At 44.4% G+C, this 25,274-nt stretch overlaps 1 protein-coding gene and 1 long non-coding RNA gene across 4 annotated transcripts in view; one reads left to right on the forward strand and one right to left on the reverse strand.

The window, feature by feature from the left end:
* The window catches only part of LOC132380261 (uncharacterized), a 280,768-nt gene that overhangs the window by 138,054 nt on the left and 117,440 nt on the right, over positions 1–25,274 (forward strand). The gene's annotated exons all lie outside the window — the stretch shown is intronic.
* LOC132380247 (C-C motif chemokine 20-like) lies at positions 1,226–2,288 on the reverse strand. Its single transcript, XM_059948990.1, has 4 exons — positions 2,132–2,288; positions 1,921–2,032; positions 1,758–1,835; positions 1,226–1,470 (listed from the first exon to the last, which is right to left on the reverse strand). The coding sequence occupies exons 1-4, from the start codon at positions 2,211–2,213 to the stop codon at positions 1,440–1,442; spliced, it is 303 nt and encodes a 100-aa protein (XP_059804973.1). The 5' UTR covers positions 2,214–2,288; the 3' UTR covers positions 1,226–1,439.

Below are 25,274 nucleotides of genomic sequence, written 5' to 3' on the forward strand. Positions count from 1 at the left end.
GCAAGAAATTTCAACATATCATGATGAATATGACAACAGGCTAACCTGGATGAATTGGAGTTATGAACTCATCCTTGCACTCAATAACAGGAAGACCAAATCAATAAAAGTGTAAATAATTTTTCTCAAAATACTAAAAATCACTGAGACATTTATGCATTTTGTAGAATGTGGCATGGGTTGTCAAGGAAATATACATTGGTCCTCATCGAGGGATCAGAAGTAGAAAGGATGAATACCTATCCCGAGTCCAATGTATTGATGTAATTGCAAAGAAGGCATAAGAGTGGCTATATTTCACATTTGGTGAAAGAGTTTGAGGACATTTGGTATGTCACCAAAGACTCCAGTACATTTCTACAAATGGAGAGCACTATAACTGGTTGCTTCCCCCTCTGGTATGGAGAGACCACTGCACAGGATCAGAAAAAGCTGCCGTACATAAAGATTCAAACCTAGCCAACTCCATCATGGACACAAGCCTCCCTAGTTTTCAGGACATTTTCATAAGTTGATGCCTCAAAAGTGTGGCATCCATCATGAAGGACTCCATCATCCAGGATATGCAGTACCGTCTCCTCATTGCCACCATCGAGTAGGAGGTACAGGAGAATGGATACACGCACTCACTCAACACTTTAGCAACAGCTTCTTCCACTGCTGTCAGACAATGAACTCATGAACATTATTCTTTCGCTCTATTTGTATGACTTATTTAATTTAATTTGTAATGTATATTTCTTTGAGTACTTTAATAGTTGTTTTATTACGTATTGCACTGTACTGCTGTTGCAAAGCAAGAAATTTCATAACATATGCCAATGATATGGAACCTGATTCTGATTCTCAAACTGGAAACCTTCAGCATTTGATCAAATCAATCCCTTGCATTTATTTGCTTCCTTCTTGTGCTTAATGATGCTGCAGTCATGTTGGTGCTGAGCCACATAGTATGTACATTTGTGCCAACTTTGCATCAAATGTTTCTGTAAGAGAGGCTAACACAATGCATAAAATAAATTACAGAAGAAAAAGAAATTGAATTAATTCTCTTCATTATTCATTCACTTAATTTATTAAATTTAAACAGAAGTGTCAATTAACATTGTTGTATTTAAACTCAGAAATATTCCTTCTTAATTTACTCTTTCCAATAAATATAACTAGAAAGTAACAGATAAATATACAGATAATTATAACAATATTAATTACATTTAACTTGATATTAGCAGAATGTAGCAGAAAATAAATAAGGCTCCACAATTAAGTTACTTTACCATGTTCAGTGGAACATACGATAAAACATTTTTCACATCAATTGTGAGTAATGCAAATTACATCAGTTTTAACAAACATTTCGTCTGTGCATAGATACTATGCAGGAGGTTTTGTCAGAATCATCCATCTAATGCAGATAACATTTTTTCTCAAGATGCAGCTCAATGATTCGACAGGGTTTTCAGTTTTTTGCTGGAAGAAAAGAGGAACAATAAGTTTCAAATAATCAAATGTAATAACAAGAAAAATCAATAGAAGTGGGAATAATTTTTCTCTAAATACTAAAAATCACTGAAAAATTTGTGCATTTTATAGCAATTTGGTGAAGAAAATTACATTTTTAAGATATACATATGGAAATCTGATAGTGGATGCTACCCTTGTCTTAATTGTTGTCACTATACATTCAGAACATCACTATAGCTTTCTCATTGTAACAGGTCAACGCATTTGCTGAATGCTTAAAGCTGTGCTCTTACCTCAAAAAAAACAGTGTTCTCTTCACCCAGGGCTGATCAGGATCTACACACACTGCTCTTCCTCTGATGGTATAGAGTCTGTAAGATATTTAAATCAATTGATTGAAAAATCTAATAAGTTTAGTTCTACAAAGTCATATGCAATATATTATGTTGTACTTACATAATTGCATCTATTTCACACATTTCATTGGAATTTTGCTCCAAGTAACCAGAGATTAATTTCCGTGGCAATCGATGCTTTGAATAATTGAGGCAGCAATCTGCATGTGTAACTGGAAGAATAAAAAACAATGGTATGCATGTAATACTAGTCAATATAATTGTAAAATCTGATTTGTAATAATGAATAAAGAAGCAGCTTTAGGACTTACCAGCTGATACTGAGTCACTGAACGTGCTGAGTATGATCATTGAAAGCATGGCTACCGAGGCAAGTTGCTGGAGTTTGTTCATTGCTGGTTATTGGTTTACCAGGTAGCTTGCCTATGGAACTTGTTGACTTGATGGTTGTGCTGTGATCTGATGGTTTTGATCTTTTGTCAACCTGTTTATATACTGTACTCGTAGAGTTGGGAATTTTTTTTAAAACAAGGAAATATATCGTGTGACCTCCTTGGGTTTTCCTTTATGACACTTTACCTGATTACATCACCAAGTTTATAAATAGACTTTGGCAGACTGACTTCAAAATTTATGTACTTATTAACCCCTTTGTTTAACTGTCCAAGAGTTCAGGAGTATCTTGTTCCAAGTCAAAACAAATTGTCAAATTTATTGTCATGTGCACAAATACGGCAAGAAAGTATAATGGAAAAAATTACTTACAACAGGCACATAGATCCCTGTAATACGCAGAGCACAATTGATAGTTAACTGATATATAGTTTGTTTCTTCTGTTATTTCCACTTGGATTCTAAAGTATTATTACAATATATTGAAAATCTATGGAAAATAACCTTTCAAAACCAGCTGTTGCTGTAGTCCAAAATGGGTCAGTACTACATTGGAATTTAGAAGGATGAGAGGGGATCTCATTGAAACATATAAGATTATTAAGGGATTGGACATGCTGGAGGCAGGAAACATATTCCCGCTGATGAGTGAGTCCAGAACTAGAGAACTAGTGTTTAAGAATAAGGGGTAGGCCATTTAGAACAGAGATGCGGAAAAACTTTTTCACCCAGAGAGTGGTGGATATGTGGAATGCTCTGCCCCAGAAGGCAGTGGAGGCCAAGTCTCTGGATGCATTCAAGAGAGAGTTAGATAGAGCTCTTATAGATAGCGGGGTCAAGGGATATAAGGAGAGGGCAGGAACGGGGTACAGATTGTGTATGATCAGCCATGATCACAGAGAATGGCGGTGCTGGCTAGAAGGGCCGAATGGCCTCCTCCTGCACCTACTGTCTGTTGTCTATTGTCTACACAAAACCGATGAATTTTAAAGGTGAACATTTTTATCTAGGCACAGGGAGCTTCACTAAATTATTCAGTAAAATGAATCAATAATTTGAAAAGCTAATTAATCTGAAATCGGCAAATAAATTGAATCATGTGAGCAAACACGAGGAAATCTGCAGATGCTGGAAATTCAAACAACAACACACACAAAATGCTGGTGGAATGCAGCAGGCCAGGCAGCATCTATAGGGAGAAGCGCTGTCGACGTTTCGGGCCGAGACCCTTCGTCAGGACTAACCGAAAGGAAAGATAGTAAGAAATTTGAAAGTAGTGGGGGGAGGGGGAAATGTGAAATGATAGGAGAAGACCGGAGGGGGTGGGATGAAGCTAAGAGCTGGAAAGGTGATTGGCGAAAGTGATACAGAGCTGGAGAAGGGAAAAGATCTTGGGACGGGAGGCCTCAGGAGAAAGAAAGGATGTGGGGGAGCACCAGAGGGAGATGGAGAACAGGCAAATGACTAAATATGTCAGGGATGGGGTAAGAAGGGGAGGAAGGGCATTACTGGAAGTTAGAGAAGTCAATGTTCATGCCATCAGGTTGGAGGCTACCCAGCCGGTATATAAGATGTTGTTCCTTCAACCTGAGTTTGGATTCATTTTGACAATAGAGGAGGACATGGATAGACATATCAGAATGGGAATGGGACGTGGAATTAAAATGTGTGGCCCCTGGGAGATCTTGCTTTTTCTGGCGGACCAAGCGTAGGTGTTCAGCGAAACGGTCTCCCAGTCTGCATTGGGTCTCACCAATATATAAAAGGCCACACCGGGAGCACCGGACGCAGTATACCACACCAGCTGACTCACAGGTGAAGTGTCGCCTCACCTGGAAGGACTGTCTGGGGCCCTGAATGGTGGTGAGGGAGGAAGTGTAAGGGCAGGTGTAGCACTTGTTCCGCTTAGAAGGATAAGTGCCAGGAGGGAGATCGGTGGGAAGGGATGGGGGGGACGAGTGGACAAGGGAGTCGCGGAGGGAGCGATCCCTGCGAAAAGCAGAAAGAGGGTTGGAGGGAAAAAGGTGTTTGGTAGTGGGATCCTGTTGGAGGTGGCGGAAGTTACGGAGAATTATATGTTGGATCTGGAGGCTGGTGGGGTGGTAGGTAAGGACAAGGGGAACCCTATTTTGGTAGTGGGATCCCGTTGGAGGTGGCGGATAAGGTTCCCTTTGTCCTTACCTACCACCCCACCAGCCTCCAGGTCCAACGTATAATTCTCCGTAACTTCCGCCACCTCCAACAGGATCCCTCTACCAGACACATTTTTCCCTCCACCCCTCTTTCTGCTTTTCGCAGGGATCGCTCCCTCCGCGACTCTCTTGTCCACTCATTCCCCCCCACCCCCGCCCAGCGCTTCCCACTGATCTCCCTCCTGGCACTTATCCTTGTAAATGGAACAAGTGCTATACCTGCCCTTACACTTCCTCCCTCACCACCATTCAGGGCCCCAGACAGTCCTCCCAGGGGAGGCGACACTTCACCTGTGAGTCAGCTGGTGTGGTATACTGCGTCCGGTGCTCCCGGTGTGGCCTTTTATATATTGGTGAGACCCAATGCAGACTGGGAGACCATTTCACTGAACGCCTACACTCGGTCCGCCAGAAAAAGCAGGATCTCCCAGTGGCCACACATTTTAATTCCACGTCCCATTCCCATTCCGATATGTCTATCCATGGCCTCCTCTATTGTCAAAATGAATCCAAACTCAGGTTGGAGGAAAAGCACCTTATATACTGGCTGGGTAGCTTCCAACCTGATGGCATGAACATTGGCTTCTCTAACTTCCGTTAATGCCCTTCCTCCCCTTCTTACCCCATCCCTGACATATTTAGTTGTTTGCCTGTTCTCCATCTCCGTCTGGTGCTCCCCCTGTCCCCCTTTCTTTCTCCTGAGGCCTCCCGTCCCATGATCATTTCCCTTCTCCAGCTCTGTATCACTTTCGCCAATCACCTTTCCAGCTCTTAGCTTCATCCCACCCCCTCTGGTCTTCTCCTATCATTTTGCATTTCCCCCTCCCCCCACTACTTTCAAATCTCTTACTATCTTTCCTTTCGGTTAGTCCTGACGAAGGGTTTTGGCCCGAAATGTTGACAGCGCTTCTCCCTATAGATGCTGCCTGGCCTGCTGTGTTCCACCAGCATTTTATGTGTGTTGTTGTGTAAATTGAATCACGTAGCAGTTTGCTCTATTACATAACTTACTTCTGTTTTCTGATGAACATTCACTATCCATGCCCGATGAGGTGTGGGGGTGGTCGGGTGAACACCAGGGTCTTTGTTGGCGCATTATTTAATCAAGAAAAAACAATGGGGTCTACTTCAGCTTAACTAAACAGTGTATTCAGCATCCTGACAAAAGTAACTGAAAAATAGCATCAGATACAGGTGAAGTCAACAAGTACCAAAGACAGTGTCAATGTTAGGGAGCAGTCAGGCTTGTTAGGAATGGTCAAGGAATGATGAGAACAGTGACAGAAAGTTGGGCTGACTAGAATCCATTCCTCTGCATTCAGCTTCTCTGATGGACAACGTGATCATCTGCACACATTGGTATATGATTTTATTTTACAGGAATTGTGCCTGTGTTTTGGAAATCCTTCGTGTTTCAGAAGTTATAATTCGGAAATCTTTCATAAGATAGAAATCCTCTGTGAATCTTAAACGTGTTTTCAGAATCTTATCTATATTTAAATACACATCAGTAAAAATAAATGAACTGTGTTGAAGCTACTTCGTTGACTGGCCATATCTGCTCCTTGGTAGGGTTGGGTGACCCACCACTCAAATAGTGGGTATTGGCAGCTAAGTTCACTGTGGAGGATAAACAGGGATGTGATCTGGCCTTTGAAGAGTAGATGGTTACAGTATAACCTCCCTTTAGTGAGTGTGAACAAGGTTATCCATATTGGATAGGGATTAACATCTTCAACAGAGTTTGGAAATTCACAGATAGCAAACCCAATGCCATTACAGTTTAAAAGAGAAATTGTAAAAGAAAATGATTCAAGTTTTCCAGATATCTGATTTTTCTCTTTGGACCTTTGTAAGTCTGCTGGAAGGAAGGTCTTGAAAGCAAAAGTTCAGCCTAGGTGTTGCATACGGGATTGCTGGAATGATTCCAGGACTGGGAAATTACAATGATGTGAATTAAATGGAGAGGCTGGTGTTGATCTCCTTTGACTGAAGATAGCCTTAAGCAGTCTGTGTGGAGTTTCAGCATTCTGTGCATACTCTCCTCCCATCCGGTAGGTGCTACAGGAGACTCCGCTCCAACACCAGGCACAGGAAGAACTTCTTCCCTGAGGCTGTGACCCTGCTGAACCTCGCATCACAGCACTAAGCAGTATTGCACCCATATTGTACTGTCTCAGTACTTTTATATTTGTGTTCTGTAGCACTTACTTTTTAGTCGCAGTTATTTTGTAAATAACACTATTCTTTGCATTTTTAGTTAGATGCTAACAGCATTTCATTTGGCTTTGTATCTGTACTCGGCACACCTACAATGAAGTTGAATCTAATCTTATCTAAATACCCAAATGTGTTTTTCTGTGGGTGCTCTGAATTCTTTCTAAATTCCAATGACACCCTGGTAAATTTGTTGAATGCTGTATATTGCTTCTGATGTAAATGGTGACGGAAGATTCAGGTGGAGCTAATAAGCATGTGAGAGAGAACAGAATACAGGGAAATTACACCAAAATGAATGTGAGTGCACTGAGAGCTGGTATAGATTTAGTAGGCCCAATGACCTTCTGTGCCATATGAAAGTATGAAATATAACAGAGGCCCTTCATAATCAAGAAAGGATTAAATAGTGAAATAAAGTCAGTCATTTCAGTGTCTGAAGGGTTAATGAATAAGTGTGAATGATTCAAAGTGACTGGCAAAATTACTGAAGGGCTGGATGGGCCTATTCCGCGTTGTATCTCAATAAATAAATAAATGTTTATAAATTATAATGCACCACTTTGTAGAAAGTTGTTTGCATATTCAATGGTGGGTTTCAAGACAGACGTAAATATTCCAGGGATTTGAGGGAAGAGTGAAAATCAAATATGTTGCTTTATTGTAACTTTAATAAAGATATTTCTTTATTATGCTATTCTTTGATATTACTAAGATAGGTTTCACATTAATGAAATAAAATCAAAAGATGCAAAAAATACTCAGAATACTAGGCAACTTCTGTAGAAAGAGACAGACTGTAAATGTTTAATGTTAATTGTGTTTCGCTTACCACAGCTGCTACCTGACCTGCTTTTTGACTTTTTTTTCTGCTTTTATTTTATATGTTCAGCATCTGAGAGTGTGCTTTTAAATTTTATCTCTGTCACATCACCGAGCCAGTTGAAACAAAACAGATGAGCACCATTAGCTGCAGACTGCTGTTGGAATGCATATGCCTTCACCATGCAGAGAAGATGAATGCTGCAGTAACTTCATTTATTAAATAAGCAGTGTGCACTAATCTTCATCTTGCCTGTGAAATAGCCACATGCTGAAGAACCAGGGCACCTAAAAGACAACCTCAACATTATTCAGTGCTTTCAGAAAGAGGCAGGTTGAAGGAATTGGAAAATTGATCAAGAAATAATTAAAATCAAAGTCAATACTCCAGTAAGTAATTGCTGTGTAACTCATAAATAGCTTCAATGAAATTAAAATCATTTTTAAGATTTTAAATCTTTTACACTGTAAGAATTATTTCTACCTAGAAATGACTGTTGTCAATTGTGGATGATAAAATCTGAATATTTTGTGTCATGCTCGTCTGCCTGTTATTTTAATGTAGAGATCAATAGGCAGTAGATTCTTTTCCTTAATTAGTTTCGCAGTGTGGACCTCTGAAACACTGTGGGTAACCTGGAATCAGAATCAGGTTTAATATCACCGGCATATGTTGTGAAATGTGTTAACCTTACAGCAGCAGTATAATGAAATAAATGATAAAAGACTGAGTTATTCTAAGTATATGTATCCATTAAATAGTTAAGTTAATATAAGTGGAGCAAAATAATATGAATTAAAAAGTAGCGAGGTAATGTTCATTAGAAGTGGGATGGCAGAGGGGAAGAAGCTGTTCCTGAATCACTGAGTGTGTGCCATCAGGCATCTGTACCGTCCGTCCCTGTGGTAACCGAGTGAAGGCGGCATGTCCTGGGTGATGGAGATCCTTGATGATGGACGTCTCTTTCCTAAGGCACCGCTCCTTGAAGATGCCTTGGATACCACGGAAACTGGTACCCGTGATGGGGCGGAATAATTTTACAAGTTTCTGCAACTTATTTCGATCTTGTGCAGTAGCCCCCTGTCCACACCAGATGGTGATGCAGCCAGTCAGAGAGTATTTGTAGAAGTTTTCAAGTGTTTTAGTTGACCAACCAATTCTCGTTAAACTTCTAGTGAAATTCTAGTTAAATGTTGGTGTACCAACAATCTCAGATACCTCCAAAGTGCCAGTTGTGCAACCTCCAGCTCTGACTCCAGCCTTGATCTCTAGGCCGGGTCTTCACGCGCTCCATTGGAACCCTCATCTCCCCTTCCCCCACCAACATTCTGCAACCCCGCCTCTCTCAAGTCCCACCACCAGCTCTTGGGCCCTCAGAGACTCCATCTTTCTCTCACCCCAGCATCCCTGAACACCTCATACCTCCATTCCTCTCAGACACTGCCAACCTCCTTTCCCCCTCTGGTCCCAGCTCTCACCCATGCTGGGTTTACACTATCCCCTCTAACCTTTCCTTCTCTGAGGCAGAACATTCTGTCCTCAGTAAGAGCCTCACCTTTGTCTCCCTGTGCCCACACATCAGTGAGTTCTGAGCCCGCCATGATGCGGAGGTCCTCTTCCTTCACCTCCATCTCCGAGCCAATTTATTTGCCAAGGACTCGCCACCCTGCATCGATGACCACGTCTCCCACCTTCAACCATCCTTCTCTTCCTGGACACCCCACCCTGGTCTTGTGCCTATTCATTGCCAACTGCTGACAGGACATCGACCATCTTGACTTTTTTAATTAAGTGCAATCTTGAACAATAGCCAAATCAGAAATGCTGATCAAGTCAACTAGTTCCTAATGAGAGCTCTGATAGGCCAATCAGATGTTTCACTGCTGCTCAGCGATAGAACAGAAAAAACAGGCACAAGGGTCGCTAGCCCCTGTACCCCAGAAACACACTTGAGCAGTGCGGTGGAGGTATGTGCTATGCATGACCTGATCTGAAAGTGTCATGTTGACTCATAATCATAGTGGAACAGCTTAGTCAAGGATAGGTTGATCAGCACAGATGGACAAATTATACCTCCACTACCCCTTCAGCACACTTCTTTCCAATTCCAACTTCACTTCTTCTGAGCGTTCTGCTCTCTACACCCTTTGCACCAATACTAACTTCACCATCACACCCGTAGATAAGGGGAGGGGTTCTGTAGTAGTCTGGTGTACTGATCTCCACCTTGCTGAGCAACAACTCTCAGACACCTCCCCTAACTTACCCCTCTAAGGAGCACCAGGTTATTGTCTTCCACATCAACACTGACCGTGTTAGCTCTGGGGTTTCCCTTCCACTGCCACCAACCTCATAGTTCCCGTAGCCTGCACCTTCCATTTCTACCCCCTACCCAAGATCCACAAACCCGCTTGTCCAGCTAGATCAATTGTCTCAACTTGTTCCTGCCCCGCTGAGCTCATATCTGCATACCCTGACTCTGTTTTATTACCCCTAGATCAGACCCTTGCTACCTACATCCAAGACACTTCACATGCTCTAAATCTTTTATATTATATCAAGTTCCCTGCCCTGAGCATCTTATTTCCACCATGGATGTCCAGTCCCTATACACCTCCATCCCTTACCAGTAAGGCCTCAAAGCTCTCTGTTTCTTACTGGACACCAGAACCAACCAGTTCCACTCCACCACCACTCTCCTCCACCTAGCAGAAACCACCTTCACTCTTAATAATTTTTCCTTTGGGCCCCCCGCTTCCTTCAGACAAAAGGCGTAGCCATGGGCACTCGCAGGGGTTGCAGTTATGCCAGCCTGTTTGTTGGCTATGTGGCACAGTCTATGTGCCAAGCCTATACTGATAGCTGTCCCGCACATCTCTTCAATTTCATCCACTTTGCCACCAATCTCAAACATGTCCTCAAATTTACCTCGTCCATTTCTGACACCACACCTCCTCTTTCTTGAGCTCTCTATCTCTGGAGGCAACTTACCTATTGATATCTATTACAAACACATGGACTCTCACAGCTACCTGGACTATACCTCATCCCCCTTCCCTCAATTCCTCTGTCTCCACCGCATCTGTTCTCAGGATGAGGCTTTTCATTCCTGAACAAAGGAGATGTCCTCTTTCTTCACAGAAAGGGTCCTCCCTTCCTCCATAATCAAAGCTGCCCTCAACCACACCTTTTCCATTTCACGCATGTCTGCTCTCACCACATCCTCGGTAACCCTACCAAGGATAGGGTTCCTCTTGTCCTCATCTACCACCCCAGCAGCCTCTGCATCCAGCACATAATTCTCCAGAACTTCTGCCATCTCCAAAGGGATCCCTTCACAAGCACATCTTTCCCTCCTGCTCCACTTCCTGCTTTCCACAGGGATTGCTCCTTCTGTACCTCTCTTGTCTATTTGTCCCTCCCCATTGATCTCCCTTCTGGCCCTTATCCTTGCAAATGGAACAAGGGCTACACCTGCACCTGAACCTACACCTCCTCCTCTTACTACCTTTCAGGGCTCCAGAAAGTCCTTCCAAGTGAGGCGAAACTTCATCTGTGTGTCTATTGGGGTCGTATACTGTGTTTGGTGCTTCTGGTAGGTCCTCCTGTATATCGGTGAGAACTGACTTAGATTGGTAGACTACTTCACCAAGCACCTATGCTCCATCCATTAGAAAAATTGGGATCTCCCAGTGGCCACCCATTTTAATTCCACTTCCCATTTCCATTCCAATATGTCTATCCATGGCTCTTCCACTGTCATGATGTGGCCAAACTCAGGTTGGAGGAATGTCACCTTATATTCATCTGGGTAGCCTCCAACCTGATGGTATGAAGATCAATTTCTCAAACATCCAGTAATGGCCTCCACCACACTCCTTCGCCATTCTCTTTTCCCCCTCTCACCTTGTCTCCTTGCCTGCCCATCACCTGCCTCTGGTGCTCCTCCTCACTATTCTTTCTTCCATGGCTTTCTGTCCTACCTATCAGAGTCCCCCTTCTTCAGCCCTGTATCTCTTTTACCAATTAAAGTCCCAGCTCTTCACTTTACCCATCCTTCTCCCGGTTTCACCTATCACCTTGTGTTTCTCCCACCCCTCCCTCCACCTTTTAACTCGACCCCTCATCTTTTTTACCCCAGTCCCGCTTGTACTCTTTTGCAAAGATGCTGCCTGGCCTGCTGAGTTTTGTGTGTGTTTTTGTGTGTGTTGTTTGGATTTCCAGCGCCTGCAGATTTTCTGTTGTTTCCGATGGTGTACCTGACAGGGTGTCGATAACTTGTGCCAACCAATTGTCTGGAGTGTTCATGGACACCTTTACTCTCTCACAGCTTCGGTCAGACTTCCCAGTTGCAGCAAAACAGGCATCAATCGCACTCGTGCCCAGGGAGAGCAGGGTAGGCTGCCTCAACAACTATCGCTCAGTTATACTCACATTTACTGTAATTAAGTACTTGGTCATGGATAGAATTAACTCCTGCCTAAGCAGATTCCTGGATCCACTCCAGTTTGCCTGCCAGTGTAACAGGCGTACAGTGGAGGCAACCTTACTGGCTTTCAATTCTTCTTTGGTGCACCTAGACAACAGCAAAACATGTATCAGGCCGTTGTTTATTGATTGGAACAACTTGATATTCAACACCATCATTCTCTCACTACAAATCAAGAAACTTTACAGCCTCTACCTACTTCTGCAACTGAAATCCTTGACTTCCTCATTGGAAGACCACAGTCAGTGCAGATTGATATTAACATCCCTTTGCTGACAATACAGCGCTCTACAGACTCTACGTTCATAATTTTGTGTTAGGAGTAGCTTAAAAGCCATTTATAAATGTACGGATTACACCACTGTCTGAGGCAAAATCTCAAATGGCAATGAAGAGGTGTACAGGAGTGAGATACATCAGCTGGTTGAGTGATGTTGTAACAGTAATCTTGCACTCATCAGCAAGACCAAAGAGTTGACTGTGGACTTCAGGGAGGAGAAGTTGGGAGAACACACACAATTCTCATTGAGGGGTCAGCTGTGGAAAGAGTGAGCAACGTCAAGTTTCTGGTCGTCAATGCATCAGGGCATCTGTCTTTAGCCCAACACATTGACGTAATCACGAAGAAGGCACAACAGTAACTTTACTTCATTAAAACTTTTAGGAAATTTAATATGTTACCAAAGACTCTTCCAAATTTCGACAAATGTAGGGTAGAGAGCATTTTTGCTGGTTGCATCAGAGCCTGGTGTGGAGCCACCAATGTCAGAAGGATGCTACAGAGGGTTTAGAGTTAACTAATTCTAACACAGACTCAACCCTGAGGACATCTTGAAGAGGTAGTACCTCAAGAATGTGGAATCCACCATGTAAGATCATCGCCATCCAGAGCATTTCCTCTTGGCACCACGGAAGAGGTACAGGAGTCTTCAAGATTCTGAAGATGTTGCCTAACCTCAGACAATATAGTCATGTTAATGGCAGTTCCTAAAAGAGGAGGGGTGGCATTCTCGTCAGGGAAGATATCACTGCAGTGTTCAGTCAGGACTGACTGGACAACTTGTCCAGTGAGGTGTTATGGGTGGAACTGAGAAAAAAGAAAGGTATAAAAGAACTGAGAACTAGAAAAGCCCCATTAGCCATGTTACCAGGGCTATATTACAGATGACTCAACAGACCATGGGACTTAGGGGAACAAATCTGTAGAGAGATCACAGCCTGTTGCAAGAAACATAAGGTTGGTATAGCAGGTGATCTTAACCTTCCACATACTGACTGGGGATCCCATACTGTAAAAGGACTAGATGGGCTTGAGTTTGTCAAAAGTGTTCAGGAAAGTTTCCTTCATCAGTACGTAGAGATCCCAATGAGAGAGTGTGTGATACTCGATCTGCTGTTAGGGAATGAGGCAGGGCAGGTGACAGAATTTGGTGTAGGGGAACACCTTGTATCTAGTGATCACAATGCCATTAGTTTCTAAGTAAATATGGAAAAAGATAGGTCTTGTCTGTGGGTTCATATCTAAATTAGCGAATGGCTAGTTTTGGTGGTGTGAGAAAGGATCTGGTAAGTGTGGATGGGACAGGCTGTTTTCTGGCAAATGTGTACTTGGTAAATGGGAGGCCGTTGAAAGTGAAATTTTGAGAGTACAACACTTGTACGTGCCTGTTAGAATAAAAAATAAAGTTAACAGGTTTAGGAAAGCTTGGTTTATAAGTGATATTGTGTCCCTGGTTAAACAAAAGAAAAGGACATGCCTATGGGTAAGAACAAATGAAGTACTTGATGCACCATCAATAACTCTCGGAGACAGGAAGTGAACGATAGGCTTTTATTAGCAGCAAAAAGGGAGCACGACATCTCGGAGACTGAGGGAGGAGCAGTGCCCTAATTGCCTTTACACAGGGGTCTGTGGGAGGAGCCACAGGAGCAGTCAGCAGAGGGGCGTGTCCAGTCAGGTATACATAGTTTACCACATTCACCCCCCCTTTGTTTTAAAAGAGAGTCCCCATGGGGCGAAGTTTCTTACAAGTATATTTACAGGTCAAGTCTACCAGGCGGTTGAGTCTGTCGCTGCGATCTACGTAGCACCGGTGGTGATTGCACCGGTGACGGTGGTTGTGTTGTCTCTGGTCTGACTTGAGGTGCCAGCCAGTTAGGCATCAGTAATCCCTCATGCGTGTGCATGGGCCCGGTATGGGAGTGTCGTGAGGAGTCTGTGTAGGGCTTGGCATGCGCGGTGTCTCGTGGGTATATACATCGGTGGGTATGAGGTTCATAGTCACTGTGGAGTGTTCAGGGTAGGGGTCTGGTGCTCCAGTGGGTGCCAGGTCGCGGACGGAGACCGTGTCCTCCCGCCCATCAGGTAAGACCACGTAGGCATACTGGGGGTTCGCATGAAGTAGGTGAACCCTCTCGACCAGCTGGGAGTATTTATTGCTCCCCGCATGTTTCTGGAGCAGCACTGGCCCTGGGGACATCAGCCAAGCTGGTAGTGTGGTCCCAGTGGCAGACTTCCTGGGAAAAGAGAATAGGCGCACGTGAGGGGTGGCATTGGTGGACGTACATAACAGAGAGCGGATAGAGTGGAGTGCCTCGGGGAGGACCTCCTGCCAGCGAGAAACCGGCAATCCCTTTGACCTAAGGGCTAAGAGTGTGGCCTTCTACACCATGGCATTCTCCCTCTCCACCTATCCATTCCTCCGGGGATTATAGCTCGTGGTCCTATTAGTAGCAATACCCCTAGCCAGCAGGTACTGGCGCAGCTCGTCACTCATAAATGAGGACCCTCTATCACTGTGGATGTAACAGGGATATTTGAACAGAGTGAAGAGCTGGCGCAGGGCTTTTATGACAGACGTGGCAGTGGTATCGGGGCAGGGGATGGCAAAGGGGAACCGCGAGTACTCGTCGATTATGTTAAGAAAGTACACATTGCGGTCAGTGGAGGGAAGGGGGCCCTTAAAGACAACACTCAGTCGCTCAAAGGGGCGGGTGGCCTTGATAAGTTGTGCCTTTTCAGGACAGTAGAAGTGCGGTTTGCACTCAGCGCAGACTTGGCAGTCCCTGGTCATCGTCCTGATTTCCTCAAGGGAGTAAGGCAGGTTCTGGGCTTTCACGAAATGGTAAAGTCGGGTGACCTCCGGGTGGCAAAGATCTGCATGGAGGGCGTATAGCCGGTCGAGCTGCGTGCTGGCACACGCTCCCCGGGATAGGGCATCAGGGGGCTCAATGAGCCTTCCAGGCTGGTACAGGATGTCATAGTTGTAGGTGGAGAGTTAGATTTTCCACCTCAAAATTTTATCATTTTTGACTTTGCCCCGCTGTTGGTTGCTGAACATGAATGCAACCAAGCGCTGGTCGGTCAGCAAGGTGAACTTTTTGCCGGCAAGATAGTGCCTCCAGTGCCTAATAGCTTCCACTATGGTCTGGGCTTCTTTCTCCACCGCGGAGTGCCGAATTTCAGGGCCTTGAAGGGTACGAGAGAAGAATGCTACCGGCCTTCCTGCCTGATTGAGGGTAGCAGCTAGCACGAAGTCGGAGGCGTCACTCTCTACTTAGAAGGGAATGGTCTCGTCCACCGCATGCATTGTTGCTTTCGCAAAGTCCCCTTTAATGCGGCTAAAGGCCTTGCGGGCCTCAGCTGAGAGGGGAAATGTGGTGGACTTGACCAGGGGACGGGCCTTGTCTTCGTAGTGAGGGACCCATTGGGTGTAATAGGAAAAGAGGCCCAGGCACTTTTTGAGGGCTCTGAGGGTGGTGGGAAGAGGGAGTTCCAATAGGGGGTGATTACGGTCGGGGTCAGGGCCAATGTCCCCGTTCCCCACGACATACCCAAGGATAGCAAGTCGGGTGGTTCCGAACACACACTTGTCCCTGTTATAGGTAAGGTTCAGAGCTTTGTCCGCTTGGAAAAATCGTTGGAGGTTGGAGTCGTGATCCTGCCAGTCGTGACCGCGGATGGTGTTGTTATCCAGATATGGGAATGTGGCCTTCTGTTGGCACTGGTCCACCGTCCGGTCCATTTTCCTCTGGAAGACAGAGACACCATTCGTGACACCGAAGGGGACGTTCAGGAAGTGATAGAGCCTGCCGCCTGCCTTGAAGGCGGTGTAGGGGCGGTCCTCTGGGCGGATGGGGAGCTGATGGTAAGCGGATTTCAGGTCTATGGTCGAGTACACCTTGTACTGAGCTATCTGATTGACCATATCCGCGATGTGGGGTAGGGGGTACGTGTCAAGCTGCGTGAACCTATTGATGGTCAGGCTATAGTCCACGACCATCCTATTTTTCTGCCCCGTGTGAACAATGACCACCTGGGCCCTCCAAGGGCTTGTGCTTGGCTCAATGATCCCCTCCCTGAGCAGCCGCTGCACCTCTGACTGAATGAAGGCCCTGTCCCCTGCGCTGTACCTCTTGCTTTTAGTTGCCACAGGTTTACAGTTGGGGGTCAGGTTGGCGAACAGCAGTGGGGGAGGTATCTTGAGGGTGGAGAGGCTGCAAGTGGTGTCTATAGCGCGGCTGTAGGAATGGTGTTGGGTGGATGTGCGGGTCGGTGTGTGTGTGTGTGGTCAGTAGCGGGGTACATGATGAAGCCCCACAAAACTGAGGATTTCTGACGGTGATTGGTGGGAGGGGCCCGTTATACTCCATTGTCACACTTTTTTGTTGTTGTGAGGCTTGGGGTGGACACTAACTTTACATGACTTCAATGAGTGTTTTCTCAATTATCTTATTTTGTATTATATTACTATTGTATGTCCATCATTGACCTTGCGAGCTGGTGTGGAGCAATTTGGTCGAGGGTCACGGAGGCCAGAGTTGGGGCCCGGTAAGCACCTGTGGGTCGGAGGCGGGGCGAGCTGGCGCCGACAAAGATGGCTGTGACCAAGATGGTCACTCCCACATCTCGCACGCGGCGGGCAGGCAAGGTGGCAACCCCCATGCCTCACACGTGGGCGCTGCTGGACCCCGCTCATGGTTTGGATTCACAGGCCTTGGCGAAGTGGCCCTTCTTGTCGTAGCTGGAGCAGGTTGCTTCTCGGGCTGGGCAGCGTTTTCGGGGGTGCTTTCCGAGTCTGCAGAAGTAACACTGCATGGACTCGCGACTGGCAGAAGCCAAGGTCAATTCGCCGGCCTGTTGCGGGGTCTGCAGTATCCATAAAGCCGTTGGGAGATCACGTACCTGGACAGTGTCAGTGTTGTGCAGAGTGGCCTCCAGTGTTTCGGCCAGCTCGATTGCCGAACGTAAGGTAAGATCGGCATGTTCCAGCATCTGCTGCCGCACGTACATTGACCTGATCCCCGTAATGAAGGCGTCTCTTACCAGCAGCTCTGCAAGCTGTTCCGCCGTCAGTCCCCTGCAGTCGCAGGCCCGCACGAGTGTCTGTAAGGCCTGGACAAACTCAGCACTTGACTCTCCGGCCCGCTGCCGCCGTGTCGCTAAGCGATGTCTTGTGTAGACGGTGTTCACCGGCCGCCGGTATTGCCATTTGAGGGCACCCATCGCACTCCGGTAGTCCATTTGGTCCCTGATCATGGAGTAGACCTGGAGTCATGGACTGACTCTGGAGAGCAGGACCCTGCGCATCGTGGCAGGATCAGTCACGTGCATCTCCTCCAGGTACGATTCGAAGCATGCTAGCCAGAGTTCAAAAGTGTCACTGACTTCCTGGGATTGAAGGTCGAGATCCAATCTGTTGGGTCATAAAATGCTCTCCATGTTTTAAAATTGCTACTAATAAAATTGATGCAACATCAATAACTCTTGGAGACAGGAAGTGAATGATAGGCTTTTATTAGCAGCAAAAAGGGAGCACGACATCTGCTGTCAGCAGAGAGGCGTGTCCAGACAGGTATATATAGTTTACCACAGTACTTTTGGAGTATAAGAAATACAAGAGAACATTTAAGCAAGAAAACAGGCGGGCTAAACGAAGGCATGATGTGCCTGAGCAGACAAAGTAAAGGAGAATTCTAAGGGATTCTACAGATATGTTTACAACACAAGGGACAAAATTGATCCTCTGGAAGATCAGAATGATAGTCCATGTGTGGAGCCAAAGGAGAAGAAGGAGATCTGAAACAGATTTACTCAGGAGAAGGAAACACAGTCTATAACATTGAAGCAAAGCTGCATCAACTTCATGGACACTGTACAGATTACAGAGGAGAAGGTGTTTGCTGTCTTAAGACCCAAATCCCTGGGGCCTTAACAAGGTGTTTCCTTGGATCCTGTGGGAGGCAGGTGCAGAAACTGCAGGGGCCCTAGCAGAGATATTTAAATCATCCTTAGTGACAGGTATGGTGCTGGAGGATTGGAGGATAGCAAATGCTGTTCCATATTTATGAAAGGGTCTAAAAATAGATCAGGAAATTATTGGCCAGTGAGCCTGACATGAGTAAGGGGTAAGTTGTTGGTAAGTATTCTAAGGGACCGGATATATGAGTACTTGGATAGACATGGACTGATTAAGGACAGTCAGCATGGATTTGTACCGGGTAGGTTGCGTCTAACCAAACTTACAAAGTTTTTCGAGAAAGTTGATGAAGGCAAGGTGGATGATGTCTGCATGGAACTTAGGAAGGCATTTGATAAAGTCCTGTATGGAGGTTGGTCAGGAAGTATCAGATGCTCGGTGTTGAAGGTGAGGTAGTAAATTGGATTAGAATTGGCTTAGTGGGAAAATCCAGAGATTGGTAGTAGATGGTTTCCTCTCTGACTTGAGGGCTGTGAGTGGTGGAGTGCCACAGGGTTCGGTGCTGGGTCCATTGTTGTTTCTCATCCATATTGATGATCTGGATGATAATGTGGTTAACTGGATTAGCAAGTTTGCGGCTGACACCAAGACTGAGGTGTAATAGACAGCGAGTAAGACCATCAGAGCTTGCAGCAGGATCTGGACCAGCTGGAATAATGGGCTGAAAACTGGCAAAATGGAATTTAATGCAGACGAGTGCAAGGTGTTGCACTTCAGTTGGATCAACTAGAGTGGTCTTACACAGTGAATGGTAGGGCACAGAAGAGTGTGGTAGAACAAAGGGATCTGGGAATACAGGTTCATAATTCATTGAACGTGGCGTCACAGGTAGAGAGGGCCAGAAAGAAAGGGTTTGGCATACTGGCCTTCATAAATCAAATTACTGAGTACAGGAGATGCAATGGTATGTTAAAGTTGTATAATATGTTAGCGAAGTCTAATTTGGAGTATCGTTTGCAGTTTTGGCCACGTACCTACAGGAAAGGTAGAAATGAGGTTGAAAGAATATAGAGAAAATTTGCGAGGATGGTGCTGGGACCGGAGGATTTGAGTTATAAGGAAAGGTTGAATAGATTAGCACTTTATTCCATGGAACATAGAAGATTGAAGGAGAGATTTGATAAAGGAATACAACATTAAGAAGGATATAGACAAGCTGACTTTTTGGTTGGGTGTGACTACAAATAGAGGTCATGGGTTAAGGATGAAAGGTGAGAAGTTTAAGTGAGTAGATAACCTAGATTTATTTTCTGTTAATGGGTGCAAGGCATTGTACACTCAAACAAATATTTCCGTTATGAAAACGTAACTTCCATTATGCCCCTGTAAAGTCATTTGTTATGGCATAGGCTCCGATCTCTCATTAAATTGAAACCAAATATTCTCTGCTGTGTCTAATAAAAACTGAGCAACAGAGAAGCTGTAACTGGGAAATACCAAATGCTTTATTTGCTTAGCATACCTCCAGGAGAAAGAGAGTCCATGAGGATCAAAGATAAATCGACGGCATATAATAGAGCAAAGATTAGTGGAAAGTTAGAAGATTCGGAAGCTTTTAAAAACCAACAGAAGTCAACTAAAAAAGATCTGTGGAATTCTTTGCCACGGGCAGTTATAGAGGCCAAGTCATATATATTTAAGAAAGAGGTTGATAGGTCAGGGCATGATGGGATGCAACGAAAGGCAAGAGAATGGGGCTGAGAGGAAAACTGTATCAGCCATGATGAAATGACAGAGCAGACTCGATGGGCCAAATGGCCTGACTCTGCTCCGATATTTTATGGTCCTATAGTCTAACTGCTTTGATATCACTAGCAGGTCAGTGGATGTTGTTTACTTGGATTTTCCAAAGGCCTTTGACTAGGTGCCACACGTGAGGCTGCTTAACGAGCTATGAGCCCATGGTATTACAGGAAAGATTCTAGCACGGATAAAGCTTCACCTGGAGTATTGTGATCAGGTTTGGGCCCCTGACCTTAGAAAAGATATACTGAAACTGGAGAAGATCCAAAGGAGGCTGACGAAGAAGGTTCCAGGATTAAATGGCTTCTCATATGAAGAGTGTTTGATGGCTCCTGGCCTGTATTCACTCGAATTCAGAAAATTGAGGGGTGTCCTCATTGAAACGTGTCGAATGGTGATAGGCCTTGATAGAGTGGATGTGGAGAGGATGTTTCCTAGGGTGGAAGAGTCTATGAGCAGAGAACACAGCCCCAGAATAGAGGGCATCCTTCTAGAATGGAGATGAGGAGGAATTTCTAAAGGCAGAGTGGTGAACCTGTGGAATTCCTTGTCACAGGCAGCTGTGGAGGCCAGGTCCTCATGTATATTTAAGTCAGAGGTTGGTAGATTCTTGATTGGTCAGGGTGTGAAGGGATACGGGGCAAAGGCAGGAGAATGAAGGTGAGTGGAAAATTGGATCAGCCAGATGAAATGGCAGAGCAAAGTCAATGGGCCAAATGGTTTAAATCTGCTCTTACATCTTATGGTTTTATGATCATATAAATCTTACTCTCCTGACACAATGTTTTACACTTCAACACAAGCAACTACTGATTTCATTGTTATAATCACCAAATTCACATACTGAATACAGTCAAATAAAGTTACAGAATTACAAACTTACAATGGCAGCATACCCCAACTAGCTGAAAGTTGGAATATTCACTACTGGTGTCTGTTCTAAAAGCCAGACACTGTAAGTGTGCCCATTTTGCTGTAGTGTTGAAGAATGGCGCCATGAATATTCACCTAACCAGGTTAAGTGACAAATGTGACCTGAACTGAACTGTGCATTAAGTGAGGGGGATGCACATTTAACAATATGTTAATGGCAGTAACATCTGTCTATTGTCTTTCCCTATGTAGTTTCAACAGGACACAATCAGAATGACTGGTTTCACCAGCCAGAATATATCAGTTGAAGTTAAGTTGTGTGAGGGTTTTATTTCCTGATGACTGGGTCTCATTTTATTTTATCCATAATTACGCTGAGCATGATTTCCTAACTCCAGATGATCCCTGACCAACTCAAAAGGATAAAAAAATAAATGGGTAGGAATTTGTATTTGGTTCCTCTTGCTAAATTAATGCCTCAATATTGAGAATTGATTCAGTTCTATAGATTTTCTACTTGACTGAGCAAAGTCAATTAGTTCAGCGGTTTTGCATGGGCAAAACGACAAATTAAAATAGGATTTCATTAGGATGGCCCAACCATTGAATTTACTGACAAAATCTTCTGTATATTGTTCAATTCAAAACCCAAATTTTCATTCAGTTGCTCTTTCTTCATAGCTTCTCTATTTAATTTAACAATCTTCTCTTTTTAATACCACACTTGAATCTGTACCAACCATGCTTTCAGGCAAAACATTTCAGATTATTACTACTAACTGTGCCAACAATCAAATTTCTACATATTTAGGCACACACAACATAAAAATTACAGATCAGATGTAAATTGCTAGCTTAATTTCTAGATCAATGCTTGAGAAATAGTGATCTGGTATGTTTCAAGGTTCAAGATTCAAGAAAAATCTAGTTCTTGCAGTTGAATCCATCAAAAGCTTTTAATAAACGTTCTGCCTGACTGGAGCAGCGCAGATTATGTGATGTCCTTGCTTTTGGTAAAATATGTCCGGGACAGCCATGACAACAGAAGGCAACACTTCTCTGTGTTAACATGTATGTAAGTACTTGATCCAATGAAAAGGAGTCTACAAAAGAAGCGATATCCTGGAGTTGCAATTGGCCATTTAAACTTGCTATAGAACACTTCTGTCAGTTTAAGCTATCAAATACCACACAGCATCTGAAGTAAAGTAAGGATTATTTGAAGTTGAGAAAGAAACCTGGGGAACACAGGTTGAAAGTGATTGACAATAGATAAATACATAGAGTGCAAAAATGCTAAAACATGCTGATATGGTTAGTAGTTGTAATCCCAAATGTTGTGCCTAAAAGTGTGGTTAAAAAAGAGAAAATGGGTATGAGAATTCAAAACAAAATAGGCAGCTACAAAAAAAGAACAGATGAATGAAAGATCATGTCCAGAGCTAAGGAGATACCGTCCTTCTTCAAAGAAAGGGGCTTCCTTCCTCCCCCATCAATACTGTCCTCAACCGCATCTCTTCTACTTCACGCATGTCCAACCTGAACCCGTCCTCCCACTCCCCACCAGGGATAGTTTTCCTCTTGTCTTCTCCTACCTACCACCAGTCTCTGTGTCCAGCACATGATTCTTCGTAACTTCTGCCATATGCAGTGTAATTTCCCCCCCCCCCACTTCCTGCTTTCCACAGGGAAGCAGGAAGTGCTCCCTACATTAATCCCTACATGACTCCCTTGTCCATTTGTCCTTCCCCACAGATCTCCCTCCTAGTACTTATCCTTGCAAGTTGAAGAAGGGTTACATCTGTCCCTGCACCTCCTCTGTGACTACTATTCAGGGCCCCAAACAGACCTTCCACATGAGGCGACTCTTCACCTCTGCATCTGTTGTGGTCATCCTCTGTATCCGGTGCTCCTGCTGTAGCCTCCACTATATCGGGGAGATCCAACGCTGATTGGGAGAACACATCGCTGTGAACCTACTCTCTGTGTGGCAGGTAAAGCGGGATCTCCCAGTGGCCACTCATTTTAATTCCACTTCCCATTCCCATTCCGACATGGCAGTCTATGGCCTCCTCCACTGTTGTGATGAGGCCACACTCAAGCCGGAGGAGCAACAACTTATAGTCCATCTGGGTAGCCTCCAACCTGATGGCACTAACATCGGTTTTTGTTACTTCCAGTAATACCCCCTTTTACCATTCTCCATTCCCATTTCTCTCTCTCACCTTATCTCCTTACCTGCCCATCACCTCCCTCTGGTGCTCATTCTCCTTTCCTTTATTTAATGGCCTTCTGTCCTCTCCTATCAGATTCCCCCTTCTCCAGCCCTGTATCTTTCACTAATCGATCTCCCAGCTTTTTACATCACCCCTCTTGGTTTCACCTATCACCTTGTGGGTCTTCCTCCCCTCCCTCCACTTTCTTGCTCTGAATCCTCATCTTATTTTCCAGTCCTGATGAAGGGTCTCAGCATGAAACATCAGCAGTATTCTTTCCCACAGATGCTGCCTGGCCTGCTGAGTTCCTCCAGCATTTTGTGTGTGTTGCTTTGAATTTCTAGAATCTGCAGAATTTTAGTTGTAGATCATCTAACAATATCAGAAGATTACTTAATGCGATTCAGGCATGTCAACAACAGGCAGTGGACAACTTGGTTGTTTCCTTAGATGCAGAAAAGGCCTTTGATCATGTAGAATGGCTGCATCTTTTTTTTAACACTTTAGAACGATTTGGTTTGGGCAATAATTTTAAGCTTCTTTATAATGACCCTTTGGCTGTGATTCTCACTAATGATATTGGGTTGGATAATTTTAGTATTCTGAGGGGTTGCCGGCAGGGCTGCCCTTTATCACCGCTACTTTTCACACTAGTGATCGAGTCATTGGCTGAGGCTATTCGGCGAGACCCCAAAATATCTGCTCCAGGCATAGGACTAAAGTCACATAAAATTACTTTGTATACAGATGAAATGTGTTTTAAATGTGTTCAATGAGGAATGGTGAGTGAAAAAAACAGCTCAGCTCAGCATGTACACAGATAGTTAAGTTAAAATAAAGGTAGAAAGCAGTGGAGTTCACAGGTTCATTTACAATGTATACCAGGTGGTAGCAACATAAAAAAGAGCAGAAATGGCTGACTACATTGGAAAGATTGTTCTATTGGATAACTGGCTCATGTACACTGAGCTAATTTCAAAGCAAATGAAATAACCAATGAAAATTGAGTACCACACACAAAATGCTGGTAGAACACAGCACACTAGGCAGCATCTATAGGGAGAAGCGCTGTCGATGTTTCGGGCCAAAACCCTTCGTCAGGAGTAATTGAAAGGAAAGATCGTAAGAGATTTGAAAGTAGTGGGGGGAGGGGGAAATGCGAAATGATAGGAGAAGACTGGCGGGGGTGGGATGAAGCTAAGAGCTGGAAAGGTGATTGGCGAAAGTGATACAGAGCTGGAGAAGGGAAAGGATCATGGGACGAGAGGCCTCTGGAGAAAGAAAGGGTGGTGGAGCACCAGAGGGAGATGGAGAACAGGCAAGCAACTAAATATGTCGATCATTTCGCATTTCCCCCTCCCCCCACTACTTTCAAATCTCTTACGATCTTTCCTTTCGGTTAGTCCTGATGAAGGGTCTCGGCCCAAAACGTCGACAGCGCTTCTACCTATAGGTGCTGCTTAGCCTGCTGTGTTCCACCAGCATTTTGTGTGTGTTGTTGTTTGAATTTCCAGCATCTGCAGATTTCCTCGTGTTTGATCTGAAAATGAAGCACCAGTTTTGTTGAGTGCATTGAGTTTAAGACATACAGTTTGCTTCAAAGTTTAACTTCTCCCATCATATCAGCCGACTGAGCTTTGCTGACATTGTAGAAAGTAGTGCAGAGTATAAACAATTGTTGATTGCAGAATGTTTTAGGTTTCGTGGTGGAATCAAAAGGAAGGGGAATCCATTTCAGCTTACATGGTTGAAGTGAAGTGTCTGAGCATTGTCAGTTGGGCTTAATGATGAGATCGTTTAGTTCGTGGAATCTTACAACAAATCATTCAAAAATGGCTGGAACACGTGTTATGTTTAAAAGAGCAGTTGAAATTGCTGTATCAATGGAGGCAGCAGACTGAGGTGCAATTGATTTGCAGTCAAGAATGAAAGTGAGTGAAAGCAAAATTGCAATGTCTAAACAGAAGTGTGCCTGGTCAAACAAGTTGTGTTACTGTTGTGGCAGGGGCTCTCATACACCAGACCAATGCAGGTTTAAAGGTCACAAATAAGTGAAAATCAGCTGATGCTGGGAATCCAAACAACACACATGAAATGCTGGAGGAATTCAGCAGGCCAGAATCGACTCTGCGTGCATTAAGGTTATTGCATGAACTTCAAAAGGAAGACAAAAATCTGCTTGTAAAAGTAGATGCAAAGACTAAAGCTCAGCTGGATGAATGGAAGGAGAATAATTAAAGGAGTCATT

This window comes from Hypanus sabinus, chromosome 2, assembly GCF_030144855.1.
Source record: "Hypanus sabinus isolate sHypSab1 chromosome 2, sHypSab1.hap1, whole genome shotgun sequence".
NCBI lineage: Eukaryota > Metazoa > Chordata > Chondrichthyes > Myliobatiformes > Dasyatidae > Hypanus > Hypanus sabinus.

Bases quoted from the DNA above. Each gene is read 5' to 3' on its own strand.
- LOC132380247 (XM_059948990.1), bottom strand. From the start codon at position 2,213: ATGAACAAACTCCAGCAACTTGCCTCGGTAGCCATGCTTTCAATGATC. The intron at 2,033-2,131 runs GTAAGTCCTAAA...TTATTCTTCCAG, and splicing joins CAGTGACTCAGTATCAGCTG to TTACACATGCAGATTGCTGC. The intron at 1,836-1,920 runs GTAAGTACAACA...AATATCTTACAG, and splicing joins TGTGAAATAGATGCAATTAT to ACTCTATACCATCAGAGGAA.